The sequence below is a fragment of the Oryzias latipes genome, chromosome 12 (genome assembly GCF_053564925.1).
Source record: "Oryzias latipes strain Hd-rR chromosome 12, Olatipes_Hd-rR_3.1".
Taxonomy (NCBI): domain Eukaryota; kingdom Metazoa; phylum Chordata; class Actinopteri; order Beloniformes; family Adrianichthyidae; genus Oryzias; species Oryzias latipes.
In genome coordinates this window covers 32399537-32415601 of record NC_136248.1, presented here as the reverse complement: position 1 = coordinate 32415601, position 16065 = coordinate 32399537, and the positions used below count along the sequence as shown (strand labels likewise).

Below are 16065 nucleotides of genomic sequence, written 5' to 3'. Positions count from 1 at the left end.
CCGGAGAAGATTCTGTATGAAGCTGAGCTTCAGTGTGCAGGATGTCAGCTCTGCATCACCATCATCATCCTCATCATCCTCATCGTCGTCATCACCATCATCCTCATCATCATCGTCAATCGGATTCTAATCCGCAGTAATCTGTGGTGCTGCTCTTCATCCCGAACCACAAACGCTGGGTTCTGTTTATTGTCAAACGAAAAGGTGAAGATGAAGAATCTGGACCTCCTGGAAACCACAGCAGGGACTCTTCATCAGACATGCAGAGACCAGAACCACAGACCAGAACCACAGACCAGAATCTTAGACCAGAACCAGAGACCAGAACCACAGACCAGAACCACAGACCAGAATCTTAGACCAGAACCAGAGACCAGAACCAGAGACCAGAACCACAGACCAGAACCAGAGAAGATCTTCCTCCGAGTGTGACGAAGGGTTTATTGTCATAAATGTATCTGTGATGGAAAACATACACCTGAGCTGATGACCTCTTCATCGCCTCAGATGGAGGAGGTTCTGCAGAAGTCTTCCTCATCGTCAGACCTTCAGATCTCTGAAGGTTCTGTCCTTTCAAGAACCTCATTACATTTGTTGAGGTGAACTTCATAGGCGGCAGCTGCTGCTCTTCCTCATCTCACTGCTGATGAAGACTGCTGAGGAGTTGTGTGATCTGACGCTGCCCCCTGCTGGTGAGCCCGCTCTACTGCATGTCAGTTCAGATTTAGTGGAGAAGCTGAGAAGTTCCTGCAGGAACCTGAAGCGTGAGGAGGGGTCCGCCTTCACTCCTCCTCTGGGGGGTTCCTGCTGGACCCCGGGGGTTCGATGCCGTTCTGCACCACCGTGCTGCTGTACATCTTCTGCTGCTCCTCCCTGAAACAGTCCTTCACCTTCCCTCTCTTCAGGCCTCCATCCCTGGAGAAGCAAAGGGCAGGTTCTCAAGGTCCTGGAGGAGATCAGGTCCAGGCGGATTTTGAGAGTAATCTGATTACTGCTTACCACGCCAAGTCCAGCAGACCCCCCCGACGCGCTATAGCAGATTTCACTCTACTGGCAAAATGAGCAGCATCCTCCCCAGCCTGCACACACACACACAGACAAACACACACACACACAGATGAACACACACTCACAGATGAACACACACAAACACAGAGACAAACACACACACACACAGATGAACACACACACAGACACACAAACAGAGACACACACACACAGATGAACACACACACACAGACAAACACACACAGAGGCAAACACACACACAAACAGAGACACACACACACAGATGAACACACACACAGACACACACACAGAGACAAACACACACACACACAAAGCTGAATGACGGCTGAGATGTTCTGATCCAAACTGTGTTCTTGGTACTCAGTAAAGCCGTTTTTGTGTAAGCGGTCCTGACAGGTGTACAGGTGTAGATGTGTACAGGTGTAGATGTGTACAGGTGTAGATGTGTACAGGTGTAGATGTGTACAGGTGTGTACCTGTATGGTCATAGGAGGCAGGTACCACACGTTCACCACGATGGCCCAGCTGGTCATCATGCGCAGCAGGTAGCTCACCATGTTGTACTTAGTGCTGTTCCAGAAAGCGTCTCCGAAGCGAGGGTCGTACTGAGACACACAGTAACACGGCACGCGCACGTGGGCGTGCACATCTATGTGTTCAAATGGTCAAGAACAGGGGAGTTTGCCAAAAACTCTCACCTTGATGGCGACCGGATGGATGGTTCCTCTGACTTCAAAGCTTCCCTTCTTGAACATCAAGACAGAGGTGTTGTTGACGCAGGTTCCTGTCGGCGACGAGACGAGCGTCAGAAAGCTCAGGACACGTGGCAGACAGACGCCGACATAGACGAGGCGAGAAGGCGAGGACACACCCACCTTCTGGGAATATGAGGATGGGAAGTTTGGTCCTGGCAGAGACGTGAGCTCTGAGCCTGCAGACACAAAGACCAGGTTGTAGCAGCTCACAGCAGAACATGCATTCATCCAGCCCTCATCGTTCCAGAAACCACTGATCTGATCCGGATTCATGGTTTTAACCATTTGTACTTTTACCAGTTGAGTCTATTTTGCTGTTCCTCGTCCTCTCAGTCTCTGACAGAAGCGTTTTCATCCGCCTCACATTTACTTCCCTCTTTCCGTAAAAGTCTTTATTCCTTTTCTTTGGAACAATCTAGCTCCGCCTGCTTTTAACGTCGGTTCTGATGAGGAAGACGGATGTGGCGGACGTGTCGGCTCTGCTGCCGCCTCACCTGCTGGTCACGGCGTGCCGGTCCTTCATCTCTGACCTCTCGAACCAAATGTGGGGGCAGGACCTCACCATGGACCTCTGGATGACCCCCATCAGCCCCCTGTGAATCTGCCCCACCTATGGACAAGGCTGTGTCAGAACCTCCCCCCCTATAAATGTGCATAATCTCTGGGCACACTCACCATCGCATAGCAACCGTCGTTGGCCAGAATGACCACATCTATTGGTGTGGTGTGATTGGCAACGCAGATCCCTCCTTTCTGGGGCCGATTCTCCCTGCAGAGGCAGGAAGAAGAGTTTATTCAGCGGTCGGTTTCAGAAGCAACAATTCAAAAGCTGTGAAAGGGGCTGAAGGAGCAGGAGCTGAAGGAGCAGGAGCTGAAGAAGCAGGAGCTGCAGGAGCAGGAGCTGCAGGAGCTGCAGGAGCTGAAGGAGCTGAAGGAGCAGGAGCCGCAGGAGCTGCAGGAGCTGAAGGAGCTGCAGGAGCTGAAGGAGCTGAAGGAGCTGAAGGAGCAGGAGCTGAAGGAGCAGGAGCTGAAGGAGCAGGAGCTGCAGGAGCCGCAGGAGCTGCAGGAGCTGCAGGAGCTGAAGGAGCTGAAGGAGCTGAAGGAGCAGGAGCTGCAGGAGCCGCAGGAGCTGCAGGAGCTGAAGGAGCTGCAGGAGCTGAAGGAGCTGCAGGAGCTGAAGGAGCAGGAGCCGCAGGAGCTGCAGGAGCTGCAGGAGCTGAAGGAGCTGCAGGAGCTGAAGGAGCAGGAGCCGCAGGAGCAGGAGCTGAAGGAGCAGGATCCGCAGGAGCAGGAGCTGAAGGAGCAGGAGCCGCAGGAGCAGGAGCTGAAGGAGCAGGAGCTGCAGGAGCAGGAGCTGCAGGAACCGCAGGAGCTGCAGGAGCTGCAGGAGCTGAAGGAGCGGGAGCTGAAGGAGCAGGAGCTGCAGGAACCGCAGGAGCTGCAGGAGCTGCAGGAGCTGAAGGAGCAGGAGCTGAAGGAGCAGGAGCTGAAGGAGCAGGAGCAGGAGCTGAAGGAGCAGGAGCTGCAGGAGCGGGAGCTGAAGGAGCTGCAGGAGCAGCAGGAGCTGAAGGAGTTGCAGGAGCTGCAGGAGACGCAGGAGCTGCAGGAGACGCAGGAGCTGCAGGAGCTGCAGGAGCTGCAGGAGCTGAAGGAGCGGGAGCTGAAGGAGCTGAAGGAGCTGCAGGAGACGCAGGAGCTGAAGGAGCGGGAGCTGAAGGAGCTGCAGGAGCTGAAGGAGTTGCAGGAGCTGCAGGAGACGCAGGAGCTGCAGGAGACGCAGGAGCTGAAGGAGACGCAGGAGCTGAAGGAGCTGAAGGAGCTCCAGGAGCTCAAGGAGCTGAAGGAGCTGAAGGAGCAGGAGCTGCAGGAGCTGAAGGAGCTGCAGGAGCTGCAGGAGCTGAAGGAGCGGGAGCTGAAGGAGCTGCAGGAGCTGCAGGAGCTGCAGGAGCTGAAGGAGTTGCAGGAGCCGCAGGAGCTGCAGGAGCTGAAGGAGCAGGAGCCGCAGGAGCTGCAGGAGCTGCAGGAGCTGCAGGAGCTGAAGGAGCAGGAGCTGAAGGAGCTGCAGGAGCTGCAGGAGCTGCAGGAGCTGAAGGAGTTGCAGGAGCTGCAGGAGACGCAGGAGCTGCAGGAGACGCAGGAGCTGCAGGAGCTGCAGGAGCTGAAGGAGCAGGAGCTGCAAGAGCCGCAGGAGCTGAAGGAGCTGAAGGAGACGCAGGAGCTGCAGGAGCTGAAGGAGCAGGAGCTGCAGGAGCTGAAGGAGCTCAAGGAGATGAAGGAGCTGAAGGAGATGAAGGAGCTGAAGGAGCTGAAGGAGCAGGAGCTGCAGGAGACGCAGGAGCTGCAGGAGCTGCAGGAGCTGAAGGAGCAGGAGCTGCAGGAGCCGCAGGAGCTGAAGGAGCTGAAGGAGACGCAGGAGCTGCAGGAGCTGAAGGAGCAGGAACTGCAGGAGACGCATGAGCTGAAGGAGCTGAAGGAGCTGCAGGAGCTGAAGGAGCGGGAGCTGAAGGAGCTGCAGGAGCTGCAGGAGACGCAGGAGCTGAAGGAGCGGGAGCTGAAGGAGCTGCAGGAGCTGAAGGAGTTGCAGGAGCTGCAGGAGACGCAGGAGCTGCAGGAGACGCAGGAGCTGCAGGAGCTGCAGGAGCTGAAGGAGCAGGAGCTGCAGGAGCCGCAGGAGCTGAAGGAGCTGAAGGAGCAGGAGCTGCAGGAGCAGGAGCTGCAGGAGACGCATGAGCTGCAGGAGCTGCAGGAGCTGCAGGAGCCGCAGGAGCTGCAGGAGCTGCAGGAGCAGCAGGAGCAGCAGGAGCTGCAGGAGCAGCAGTTACAGCTGCAGGAACAGCAGGAGCTGCAGGAGCTGCAGGAATCCTCGCTCTGATCTGACGAAGATCTGAGCTTCTCAGCAGCTCCAGCACAAACACCAGAACCAGCAGAGGCGACGCTGACTTGTTGTGGTAGTGGATGGTGGCGGACAGTCCTCTGGCGCAGATTCGGTAGCAGGTCAGGTGGACCAGCTCGCTCAGCCAGTTCTTCATACTGGAAAACACAGAAGGTCAGACGTTCACCCCATCCCGGAGCAGAACTGATCCTCTCTGCAGCTGCACCTGCTCTCTGGGAGGAACCCCACCACCGTGGTTCCCAGCACCAACCACGACAGACCGATGACGGCCAGAGCCACCCTGCAGAGAGGTCAGAGGTCAATATGCCATCCCAAGACTGACCTTCAGGGCTGTCAGATGATTGGTTAGGAACTGAAATCTTCCTTCACTAAAAGATGAATCTTCATGGACGGTTCTGTCGGGATAGAACGCCTCATCAGACCCACCTGAGAGGGAGGAGCACGCCATATCGGACAAAGACGCCGAGCACCCAGAAGATGGTGAGGCGGAGGCTGATGTACTGGAAGTTCTGGTTGGTCCGTGTGAGGAGGTTCCAGGAGGCCAGCTCCTCGGAGGAGAAACGTTGGGTCACCTGGTCCTCCACGATGCTCTCCAAACCCTTCTGACAAAAGTAAATAGCGTCGCTCAGGGAAAACTCGCCCGCCTCGGGTCGCCGCGAGAGCCGCAGCTGCTCCATCTCCTCCTCCATGGACCCCCCTGTGTGCTCTATGATCCCTGCAAGACAGAGAGAGTAGGACGTCTGTAGAAGGTCTGTAGGAGGTCTATAGGAGTTCTATAGGAGTTCTATAGGAGGTCTGTAGGAGGTCTATAGGAGGTCTATAGGAGTTCTATAGGAGTTCTATAGGAGGTCTGTTGAAGGTCTGTAGGAGGTCTATAGGAGTTCTATAGGAGGTCTGTAGAAGGTCTGTAGGAGGTCTATAGGAGTTCTATAGGAGTTCTATAGGAGGTCTATAGAAGTTCTGTAGGAGGTCTGTAGGAGGTCTATAGGAGTTCTATAGGAGTTCTATAGGAGGTCTGTAGGAGGTCTATAGAAGTTCTGTAGGGAGTCTATAGGAGTTCTATAGGAGTTCTATAGGAGGTCTATAGGAGGTCTGTAGGAGGTCTGTAGGAGGTCTATAGGAGTTCTATAGGAGGTCTATAGGAGGCCTGTAGAAGGTCTGTAGGAGTTCTATAGGAGTTCTATAGGAGGTCTGTAGGAGGTCTATAGGAGTTCTATAGGAGGTCTATAGGAGGTCTGTAGAAGGTCTGTAGGAGGTCTATAGGAGTTCTATAGGAGGTCTATAGGAGGTCTGTAGAAGGTCTGTAGGAGGTCTATAGGAGTTCTATAGGAGGTCTATAGGAGGCCTGTAGAAGGTCTGTAGGGAGTCTATAGGAGTTCTATAGGAGTTCTATAGGAGGTCTATAGGAGGTCTGTAGGAGGTCTGTAGGAGGTCTATAGGAGTTCTATAGGAGGTCTATAGGAGGCCTGTAGAAGGTCTGTAGGAGTTCTATAGGAGTTCTATAGGAGGTCTGTAGGAGGTCTATAGGAGTTCTATAGGAGGTCTATAGGAGGTCTGTAGAAGGTCTGTAGGAGGTCTATAGGAGTTCTATAGGAGGTCTATAGGAGGTCTGTAGAAGGTCTGTAGGAGGTCTATAGGAGTTCTATAGGAGGTCTATAGGAGGCCTGTAGAAGGTCTGTAGGGAGTCTATAGGAGTTCTATAGGAGTTCTATAGGAGGTCTATAGGAGGTCTGTAGGAGGTCTGTAGGAGGTCTATAGGAGTTCTATAGGAGGTCTATAGGAGGCCTGTAGAAGGTCTGTAGGAGTTCTATAGGAGTTCTATAGGAGGTCTGTAGGAGGTCTATAGGAGTTCTATAGGAGGTCTATAGGAGGTCTGTAGAAGGTCTGTAGGAGGTCTATAGGAGTTCTATAGGAGGTCTATAGGAGGTCTGTAGAAGGTCTGTAGGAGGTCTATAGGAGTTCTATAGGAGGTCTATAGGAGGTCTGTAGGAGGTTTGTAGGAGATTTTAGCATCATCTAGCTGCTGAAGTCCCTGAAGAGCTGAGTGGATCAGCTAATAAAATGTTCCAAAAATGATACTTTTTTATTTTACTGAACAAACATTCTGAGTAGAAAAGTAGAAGAAAGGAAGGTTCTAAGAAGTTCTGGAGAAGTTCTGGAGAAGTTCTGGAGAAGTTGCAGTAATGCAAACAGCAGAATTTCCTGAAGATCAGAATCATGGATATTCAGTAAAAAGACAAACGGTTCTGGTTCACCAGTAAAACCAATGCAGAGATTTATTTTCATTGTTTTTAAAAATGGCTTCTTTTCTCTGCATTTGATGTTCTTGTTTCTGAACATTTTTTGAGGTTCTCTGTGAGGTTCTCTGTGAGGTTCTCTGTGAGGTTCTCTGTGAGGTTCTGTTTCACATGAAACCCAAACTCTGGTCTTCCTGTTTTTGTTCGTCTCAAACGTCTGTTTGGACAAACTTACACAACCTTCTGTTGCATCATCCCAGCAAGGCCGCTGCAGGTCCTGCACCGCGTCACATGACCAGCGCGTGCAGCACATTCCTGGGGGGGGGGCAGACACTGAAAGCAGCTGCAGGTCAGTCACATGTCAAAGTATCACTGCTGCAGCGGCGACCACGACTCGCTAATTCATCAATCTCCTCCTAGACACACAACACTTCCTGTTGGGGGGGGGGGGGGGGGGGGGGGCAGACGGAAATCAGACATGGCAGAATAAACTAAATGTCAGCCGGTCCCCAAAACAAAAACCTTCAAGGATTTCAGCTGCGGGGAATTAAGAAAGTTCCACAAAAACCTCTAGGAGGAGGAGCTGTCGTTAAATAAACCAACGACCTTAGATGGACTTTATCTGTTAATTATCCTGATTGTCTTTTTCTCAGTGCATCAGTCCAGACCAACGACTGTATAGAGGACTGGACTGAGTGACCCCCCCCCTGAGGTTACCCACAGAACCCACAGAATCCCTCAGACGTCTACAGCTTTTGTTCTATGGTCAGAGGAACCGTTCTGGATCTGATACCTCTATTTTTTTAAACATTCTTGATGATCCTCATGATGGGTTCTTACAACGAGCTCACTTCTGATTGGTGAGGGGGGTTGCCATGGAAACGTTGACTCAGAAAAACTCTGACCAATCGCTGCTCACTGACGAGGTCTGGCATCGACTTGATTTGGTTGGAGGTAAACCATTTTCTACGGGTAAAGCTACCAGAACAGAAGATTCCAGAGTCCAGATGCCATCATTCAACCTCCACACATCCACCCCTGAAGACTCCACCTCCACCTTTTAGGTGGAGAAGCACAAACATGGACTTGAGCTGATCTTTTCAAACACACTCCTCCACCTGCAGCTGCTTTACTGTCATGAGGGAGGATTCCTCCACATGTTAGAGTCTGCTTTATGATGCCTTCAGGGTCATGATGCCTTCAGGGTCATGATGCAGAGCTGTACCTGTGATGTGCAGCTTTAAGTTTTGTGCTTCATAAATTGTAGCATAAAAACCATCCTGGTTCCGGTTCTGTCTTCAGAGGTTCTTGAAGCTTCAGCTGGTTTTCAAGTCAGGTTCCGTCTGACGTCTTTGGTACTAAAACTTATCAGGTTCAAGGTTCCAGATGTTCAGCTCGATGTGCGGCTCACCTGCAGACGGGGTGGCGCCGCCAGGCTGCTCCTGACGTCCCCTCTGGATTCGCACGGTCGCCCACTGCAACCACAGACACGGTCATGTGACCTCTGACCTCACACCGCTGCTGAAGGGGAAGGTTTCTGCCCCGGCAGCCTCACCTGCAGGATCCTGACCAGGACCTGGATGTAGACGCCGCTGACGCCCAGAGAGATGCCGAACATGGCGGGCAGCACGATGAAGAACACAACGATCAGCAGCCACAGCTGGAAGACGGCTGCAGCCGCGCTCACCGGGTCGGTCATGTCTGTCTGGGGTCACCTCATCCTCTGCACTGCAGCTGCTGGGATGAACACAAACGCATCTGAGGCGTTCAAGGACTCGGGAGCAGCAGAAGACGGGTCATCTGAAGGTCAGTTCACTGCAGAACCTTTGGACCAAAAAATGAAAGAGTCACACGACGCTCCTGAAGACCAGTTTGGAGGAAGTGCTGAACTTTCAGTTCTGTTTCCTCTGTGCTGCTCTGCTGTCATCTGCACGCGCTCTGTCCAGTCCAAAGCGCTGAAGGTGAAGGTTTGGAGCTCCACCTGAAGCTGATGACGTCCTGGAAGGTTCTGGCAGAACCTCATGTTCACATCAGATCCCATTTGTCAGGAATTCCACTAGGAAGTTACGGGCGCTCGTGCGCGCCCCTTACGTAACCGGGCTGTTGGACTCTGACGTCAAATTCTCGCTTTAACGGAGTTTAGAGGCGCGAGCTGAAGCGCGATCGACGGAGAACCGTCAGATGGACTCACCGCTCAGAACTGGACCGGAACCGGGAACTCCGCGGGCGCCGTTACGGCTGTCCAGATGACGCGCGGGATCTGGATCGGTCGCTGCCGGATTTTGGTCCGAAAACCCCGTCCGTCCAAAGCCACGCCCCCGGTCATTTGATGACGCTTCAGCACGCGGGAAAAGAGAGGAAGCGCTCGCGCTCCAGAACCGACAGAAAAACATTGAAAAAGTGACAGAGAGGACAAAACAGCTGATGGAGAAGTTCCCGAAGCTGCAGCCTCAGTTACCATGGCGACGCATTCCAGAAGAACGTCATGCAACTGTGACTTTAAACAAATGTAAGAGAAGAAACCGCAAAAAGTTCAGATACTTTCAAAAAGTAGAAGAAAATGATACTTGCCGTTTGTTACATAACAATCATCGTTATTAACCTCCTTCATTACTAAAAAGATGACTTCCTTATGTTCAAAGCATCAAGATCACAGTCTGGATTCTGTGATCCATTTAGACAAACTACACACAGTTTATGGAACAAACACAACAAGAACCACACAAACACACACAGGCCTTAAAATTATGAAATCCTTTTATTGTTTTGGCTCTTTTTCATTCATAAGAACAGAGTCTTTCTGTTTGTTCTCTGTATTATTGTCACATGATTTCAGGTTTTATTTGAGTTCATGTTAATTCTTCTTCTTCCACTTTCGGCTTCTCCCATCAGGGGTCGCCACAGCGAACAAGTCGCATGGTAAATTTGGCAATGTTTTACGCCGGATGCCCTTCCTGACGCAACCTTCTCAAACCGGGCTTGGAACCGGCACAGAGGTAGAGAAGGGAACAGGGAGCAGCCCGGAGTCGAACCCTGGTTTCACGGACGGAAGGCGCCGCAAACCAGCACGAGCTAAACCGGCTCCCCAGTTCATGTTAATTAATAAATGCAACTTATGCATTTTTTTAAATATAAAAATATCTGTTCTGCAAAAATAGACACGTAGAAAGTATTCTTCTGATGTTATTGTTCTTTTATTACATTTATAGAATAAACTGTGTAGGGTTTTTTTGCGTTTACGTGCTATAACTTCACCCAACAGCAGGGTTTTCACCGACGTGAAGGTTTCTGCATGTTTGGCATCCGCTCCGTTCATAACTTCAACAAATGATCAAGTTTTTCTTCAACGGCTTTTAGTTTTTGGACCCAATCAGCCCAAATTCTAGAGCAGTCAAACTGGTTAACCACTATCAGGGACAGCAGTTCAGATGAACTTTAAGGCATTTTTAGGTCACTTTTTAAAAATGTTAGTTTAAATGTTGCTGTTTTTCTTCTACAGCTTTTACTTCTGGTCTGGAGGGGGGGGGGGGGGGGGGGTCAACAGGACTGTTGTCACCCACATACAGGGATTTGAGTGTTTCTGTGTGACGTCTGTGTTATAAAGCTTTCCAAATGTGTAAAATGATTATGAATGGACAACATTATTAGCAAACCTAATATGCAGAAATAGAAGACATGAATAGAGTTTTACTAAATTAGAAAAAGAAAAATAGGAAAACAACCAAGAAAACATCATTAAACAAAGTATAAAAAGATTAGACCTTTCTTCTCACAATGATCAGGGACCCGGTAGCGTGGAGACCGGGTCCAGAATCATAAAAGCTGTTGAAGAAAAACGCGAACATTTATTTACATTTTTTTAACTAGAATTAGAAAAGGCCTTAAACGCTCATCTAAACTGCTGTTTTATTTTTGCCATCTTCTTTTGTTCAATCATGTAAACAGTTTGTTATATGATAATGTTTATATGTTCTGGAGTGTTCAATAAACTCAAAAGAAGTGTTTGTTCCCATTGGAGATGCTGTCCGGTGTCGCAGTGTTTTGGCCCTCGCCGGCCGCCGTAGTCAAGGCTGCGGGATCTCTGGCGGTAATTTCGGGGGTGGACATCATGTCGGAACCGGCGGTTCGGATCTCAGGAATAGTTCTGGCTTCTCTCATGTTCCAACACGCGAACAGCGACTCGGACGTGGTAAGAGCTCGGCAGAACCTCGGCGCTGGCCGTTTCCGGTCAGTTCGGTTCCGGAAGAAAGTTAGCAAACAACACGGAGGATGTTCGGCTGACGCGCGTAGTTTCGGAATTCAAAGTCAGTCTGTTTGCTCTGTGACGTCATTTTGACCGTTCACGTGCCTGTAAGTCTCGAACAGTTAATTGGTTCACGTAACTTTTTACTCCGTTCTCTAATTATTGCGAGTTTTAAGACGAAACTTGGTTTGTTTGGAGGGAAGAATTAGTCAAAAGACCGCGGCTTTTCTCTGCTGTGGTGTTTCCTACCATAACTCTACTCAAATTTCTGCTTTAAAAACCACGCGGTCACGTGATCCTTTACGCGGTTTATCCGGTGGGATGACGTATGCCTTCTGCCCGCCAGGAGGGTCTCGTGCTCGGAGAAAGCAGGTTTGATGAGCAGGTGACCATCAGCGACTCTCAGTCCGACCACGTCCACATCCAGGAAACGTACAGTAAGTGACGTCATCACTTCATGACAGCCGTGCTCCCCAGCAGCTGCCCTTGGGACATGCGCAGTGTAACGCCTGATGTTTTCGTGACAGACGTGCAGAAGCATGTGGCCTGCCACCAGCTGAACACGTGAGTGCTGCGGCTCGTTGCCATGGTGACCTGTTGACTGCAGCTGATGGTTCCTGTGGTGTCAGTCTGTACAGCGGCTCTGGGGAGGTGAACATGGAGGTGCTGCAGGAGATGCTGGCGGGCGGCAGGCCGTCGGGTCATGATGGGGGTCTGCTGGCTCCGCCTCAGGTCAGTTCTGTCTGCAGCTCGGGTCGGGTCAGAATGGGGGCGGGGTAACAGGGTTCTGCCGTTTTCAGGACAGCGTGATCGGCTGGTACCGGCAGCGCAGGGACTCGGAGCAGCAAATGAGCTTCAGGGAGAAGGTGGTCCACGACAACCTGAGGAGAGCTCTGGCCAACCCTCACATGATCTTCATGCTGCTGACGCCCAGCAGGGCGGTTCTGACGGGCTCCACACACAGAACCGAGTACGCAGCCTTCATCCGCCGGGACAGGTGACGTAACGGACGCAGGCAGGAAGCTTTGACATCAGCGGGTTAACAAACCTGCTGATGTCACCTGAAGCTGTTCTATAGTTTGTCCTTATTTGTTCTCATGACTTCAAACAGTTTGACCACAAACGGCGTCTGAGGTGCTGCAGGGCGTTCTGTTGGGATCATCATACCTGTTATGTGGACACTAAGCATTGGTTTGAACCTCCAGCTACAGAAACAGGGGGAGGGGCTTCCTCAGAGTGGAAAGACTTTTATTACTAGTTTATTTATTTCAACTTAAAGGCCCGTACACACTGGGACGAATTTCACGCGTGATATTCGTCGACGTTTAACGCCTCGTGACTAAACAAAGGGCACCAATGTGAGTGTGCACACCGACGCGAAAAACGCCACGCGTAAAAGCGTCACTTTTTAAAAAACGCCTCGGGTTCGTTTTTTTTTTTTTGATGCGTCGCGTCGAAATCTATTCAACCAATGAGAATGGCGCTTTTGCACACGTGTCTGGAGCTTCTGAAGTTACAGTAAAACACAAAACTGCCTTTCTGAGCACACATACCAGCGAAGAAGATAGACGCCAAGTAGCGTCTACACTGCCGCGAAGAAATAAGACGAAGAAGATGCACTCACTGACGGACATTCTAAAATATCCCTGAAAACGCTCATGATCCATTTTCAGCTCTTTTACCAGTCGATAGAACTCCCCATGTTCTTCTCTTCTCGTAACTATGGGATGTACCCAAAATCGACGTCTTTTCCGGCGTCTTTCATCATCAACAGAATCAAAATTTCTTCATCGCTGGAACTGGAGCTACTGGTGCTTGAAATATTCATGTTTTCTTTGTATTATTCTGATGAGTGCGTAAATACTTGCTCTCTTCTTCTGAGTGAAAAGCGACTTTAAGAAGCGTAAAGTTGCTCAGCGCCACCTTGTGTACAGGAGTATTTCTGTTTACATTAAGCGCCATCTAATGTCAGGGAATGAAATTTCATGTTCGCTCGGCTCATCGTCAGCGAAAATCGCCTGGGTGTGAACACAAAAAACGTGTTGAAAAACGCTGGCGAATAACGCCTGGCGAATATTTGTCCCGGTGTGTACGGGCCTTAAAGTTCAATTCTGTTACAGCTGTAGTACCAACATCCACCACTGGAGGGAATCTCCTTAGAGAAGACCGAAAGATTTCTGAAAACGATCCAAATTTACCCTGATTATTGCCTGTGAGAGATGTCTGAGGAGGTGCTCTGATGGGTGGGGGTGTCTCCTCTGACAGGTGGGGGTGTCTCTGATGGGTGGGTGTGTCTCTGACGGGTGGGCGTGTCTCTGATGGGTGGGTGTGTCTCCTCTGACGGGTGGGCGTGTCTCTGATGGGTGGGTGTGTCTCCTCTGACGGGTGGGCGTGTCTCTGATTGGTGTGCGTGTCTCGTCTGACAGTTGGGGGTGTCTCTGATGGGTGGGCGTGTCTCCTCTGACAGGTGGGCGTGTCTCTGACGGGTGGGCGTGTCTCCTCTGACAGGTGGGGGTGTCTCCTCTGACGGGTGGGCGTGTCTCTGATGGGTGGGCGTGTCTCCTCTGCAGGCGCTTCAAGAACATCCCTGTGCTCGTCAACAACTTGGGTCTTCTGGAGCAGCAGGGCTACTGGAGGGGGTCTGCGCCGTGCTCAGCCACTGGTTACATCATCACCATGAAGAAACACAGGTAAAGCCCCCACCCCCATACAACGGCACTGGGTTCCTGCTGACAGAGATGTGGTTCTGGTCCAGGTCCAAATTCTTCTGCTCCAGCGGGTCGGTGAAGGAGGTGAGCGAGGTGAACAGCATGAACGAGTCGCTGCAGGTGGAGCTCCAGGTGAGGAGCTTTCTAAACCCCCGTCAAAGGGGTGGAGCTAGTTTTTCTGTTTAGCATCAGAACCTGCTGCCCTGTAAAGCTCTGATTGGTCAGTCTGCATCTGGGAAGAAGAACCTCAGGAGGCCTTATTGAGTTTGTGTACGGATGAATTTTGAGCTCTTTGGCTCTCCGTACTGCTGTTGGTAGAAAGCCTGCAGATGTGTGGAGGAGAGCGAGCGTCAGCTGGAGGCTCTGCAGGTGGAGGTTTCTGCTCTCAGGAGGAGGTTAGGGGAGAAGCAGCAGCCAGAACCAGGTGAGGTTCGGAGCTGACCGCCAGCAGCGGGTTTTTGGGCGGATCCTCACCGTTTCCTGTTTCCTCAGTCGCCGCCGTTCAGCCCGAGCAAAGGAACAACAGCGCTCTGCTCAGCGCCGTCAGGGATCTGCTGGGCTGCTCGCCTATGTTCCTCACACAGACACTAACGCTGAAGGCATTTCCGGTGCCTGAGGAATACGCCTCACCTGAAACGCAGGTAAAGGAGGAGCAGCTCCCCCTTCTGGAGCTGAGTGACACGACCTCGCGGAAGAGGCTGCGAGAGCTGGCGGTGAGGGAGAGGAAGCGCCGAAGGAGCAGGTGATGAGTGGACGATTACCTGAATCCTGCCAAAGGACCCTGATAAGACTGCATTTCCCACAATTCACTTTGTGATTCAATACATTTGTTGTTCCAAAGCTTTTAAATAAAGTTGAATGTTCAGACATAATTTCCTCTGCAGGATCCTGTGAGCAGCTTCAGACACAGAATATTTACAGAGAGATTTTTGAAAATTACTTTTATTCATGAAGACCTGCAATAAAAATGATGTTTCAAAATAAGAGTAAAACATGTCATCATGAACATCTGTGTGAATTAGAAAAGCTGCATGGCAGACATTACCTAAATAATTATGTCAGCAAAGTAAAAAGGAACCATGAAACAGATGTTTTAAAGACTAATACACTTCTGCAGACAAACTGTTTCAGATGATATTTTAATGTCAATGTTCACATAAGCAGCTTTACACTGACAGAACACACTGGGACTGAGTCCAAACTGGTTCCTGAAACCGGGACAGAGTTACGAGCGGGGTGAGCGGTTTCTATGGTAACGTGTGGACAGAGCCGCCGCTTCTTCATGACATCCAGGTGCTGCTGAAGTGTTGCAGGTAAAAAGTCCGGCACCGGCCGTCGGTGAGTGCGGACGCTCTACTCCAGCCGCTTGGTGCTGCAGATGTTTGGGTCTTTCATGAACTGGGGGTGTTTGTGGGTCACCGGCATGAAACCTGTGAGAACAGACGTGTTAGAGAGCCGCAGCGTTCCAGCTTCACTGATCCACACAGAGAACGCACCCAGAGCCTGAGCCTTCTTTATGGCTTTGGACACCTCCTTCTGCTTCCTGCCGCACAGCCCTGCAACACAACCGAGACCCTCAGCAAACTCACCTGTCGAGTCTGCGCCGCCGCCACTCACACTCACCTGTCAGGTGTCGTCCGTAGATCCGCCCAGAGTGTGGAGAAATGAACTGAGACAGCAGCTGTGAACAGGTGAGCACAGCTGCATGACAGACTGATGACGTCACACTCTCTGACCTCTGTGCGTCACACTCACCTGGGTGTTCTTGTAGTCCACGTTAAGGTTACAGAGGATGCAGCCCCTCTGCGGCTGCTTGTACGGGTTCTCCATCTTCACGAGCTGCAACACAAACTCTTAAAGTGATCGATTACGGATCTATTGGGTCAATAATCGATCACTTACCACATCATCTGCCTGTTGTTGGACGCTTTCCAACGACGCCGTCCTCACTCCTGCACACACATGTTAGCATGTTAGCATCACAGTTTCCTGGAATCCGGGCAAACTTCCGCGCGCTGACAGAAGACCACCCACGCCTGGAAAACACACGCACCTTGATCCACGCGGAGATTGGAGGCAGGTCTGAGCCTCTGCCACCTTCTCACGAGCAACATACCGACCGGATGCAAGAGGACACCGGTGCGACGGACACCGTTCCGCTCGCGCAGCTATTCGATCGTTAGTTCCTAGGCTGTTAATG

At 51.3% G+C, this 16065-nt stretch overlaps 3 protein-coding genes across 7 annotated transcripts; 1 reads left to right on the top strand and 2 right to left on the bottom strand.

Annotated features, from left to right (window-relative positions):
• Positions 1-421: 421 nt before the first annotated feature.
• Positions 422-9389, bottom strand: gpat3 (glycerol-3-phosphate acyltransferase 3). 3 transcript variants are annotated; one of them, XM_023960825.2, is made up of 13 exons: positions 9106-9389; positions 8470-8738; positions 8326-8389; positions 5104-5392; positions 4883-4957; positions 4725-4814; positions 2460-2553; positions 2279-2394; positions 1905-1960; positions 1728-1813; positions 1506-1634; positions 1000-1079; positions 422-915 (listed from the first exon to the last, which is right to left on the bottom strand). In XM_023960825.2, the coding sequence occupies exons 2-13, from the start codon at positions 8611-8613 to the stop codon at positions 783-785; spliced, it is 1356 nt and encodes a 451-aa protein (XP_023816593.1). In that variant the 5' UTR covers positions 8614-8738; positions 9106-9389; the 3' UTR covers positions 422-782. The 3 variants fall into 3 exon arrangements, with proteins under 3 accessions (XP_023816593.1, XP_023816596.1, XP_023816595.1); XM_023960828.2 differs by having other exon boundaries at positions 8470-8648; XM_023960827.2 differs by having other exon boundaries at positions 8470-8651; positions 9106-9243.
• Positions 9390-10944: 1555 nt separating this feature from the next.
• On the top strand, positions 10945-14857 carry abraxas1 (abraxas 1, BRCA1 A complex subunit). 2 transcript variants are annotated; one of them, XM_020700667.3, is made up of 9 exons: positions 10945-11103; positions 11504-11594; positions 11685-11721; positions 11787-11889; positions 11958-12127; positions 13728-13847; positions 13913-13997; positions 14184-14289; positions 14358-14857. In XM_020700667.3, exons 1-9 carry the CDS (start codon positions 11023-11025, stop codon positions 14609-14611), a joined length of 1047 nt encoding a protein of 348 aa, XP_020556326.2. In that variant the 5' UTR covers positions 10945-11022; the 3' UTR covers positions 14612-14857. The 2 variants fall into 2 exon arrangements, with proteins under 2 accessions (XP_020556326.2, XP_004085305.3); XM_004085257.5 differs by having other exon boundaries at positions 11958-12154.
• Positions 14792-16058, bottom strand: mrps18c (mitochondrial ribosomal protein S18C). 2 transcript variants are annotated; one of them, XM_004085258.4, is made up of 6 exons: positions 15919-16058; positions 15768-15817; positions 15621-15704; positions 15489-15546; positions 15362-15421; positions 14792-15295 (listed from the first exon to the last, which is right to left on the bottom strand). In XM_004085258.4, the coding sequence occupies exons 1-6, from the start codon at positions 15977-15979 to the stop codon at positions 15219-15221; spliced, it is 390 nt and encodes a 129-aa protein (XP_004085306.1). In that variant the 5' UTR covers positions 15980-16058; the 3' UTR covers positions 14792-15218. The 2 variants fall into 2 exon arrangements, with proteins under 2 accessions (XP_004085306.1, XP_011491981.1); XM_011493679.3 differs by having other exon boundaries at positions 15489-15534.
• Between the last annotated feature and the right edge of the window lie 7 nt (positions 16059-16065).

Coding starts and splice junctions, on each gene's coding strand:
- gpat3 (XM_023960825.2), bottom strand. CDS start 8,613: ATGACCGACCCGGTGAGCGCGGCTGCAGCCGTCTTCCAGCTGTGGCTG. Junction 1,635..1,727: donor TCCATCCGGTCGCCATCAAG/GTGAGAGTTTTT, acceptor TGTGTGTCTCAG/TACGACCCTCGCTTCGGAGA. Junction 916..999: donor GGTCTGCTGGACTTGGCGTG/GTAAGCAGTAAT, acceptor TTGCTTCTCCAG/GGATGGAGGCCTGAAGAGAG.
- abraxas1 (XM_004085257.5), top strand. CDS start 11,023: ATGTCGGAACCGGCGGTTCGGATCTCAGGAATAGTTCTGGCTTCTCTC. Junction 11,595..11,684: donor CCACATCCAGGAAACGTACA/GTAAGTGACGTC, acceptor TTTTCGTGACAG/ACGTGCAGAAGCATGTGGCC. Junction 13,848..13,912: donor ATCACCATGAAGAAACACAG/GTAAAGCCCCCA, acceptor GTTCTGGTCCAG/GTCCAAATTCTTCTGCTCCA.
- mrps18c (XM_004085258.4), bottom strand. CDS start 15,979: ATGTTGCTCGTGAGAAGGTGGCAGAGGCTCAGACCTGCCTCCAATCTC. Junction 15,547..15,620: donor TGGACTACAAGAACACCCAG/GTGAGTGTGACG, acceptor ACCTGTTCACAG/CTGCTGTCTCAGTTCATTTC. Junction 15,422..15,488: donor CTACGGACGACACCTGACAG/GTGAGTGTGAGT, acceptor GTTGTGTTGCAG/GGCTGTGCGGCAGGAAGCAG.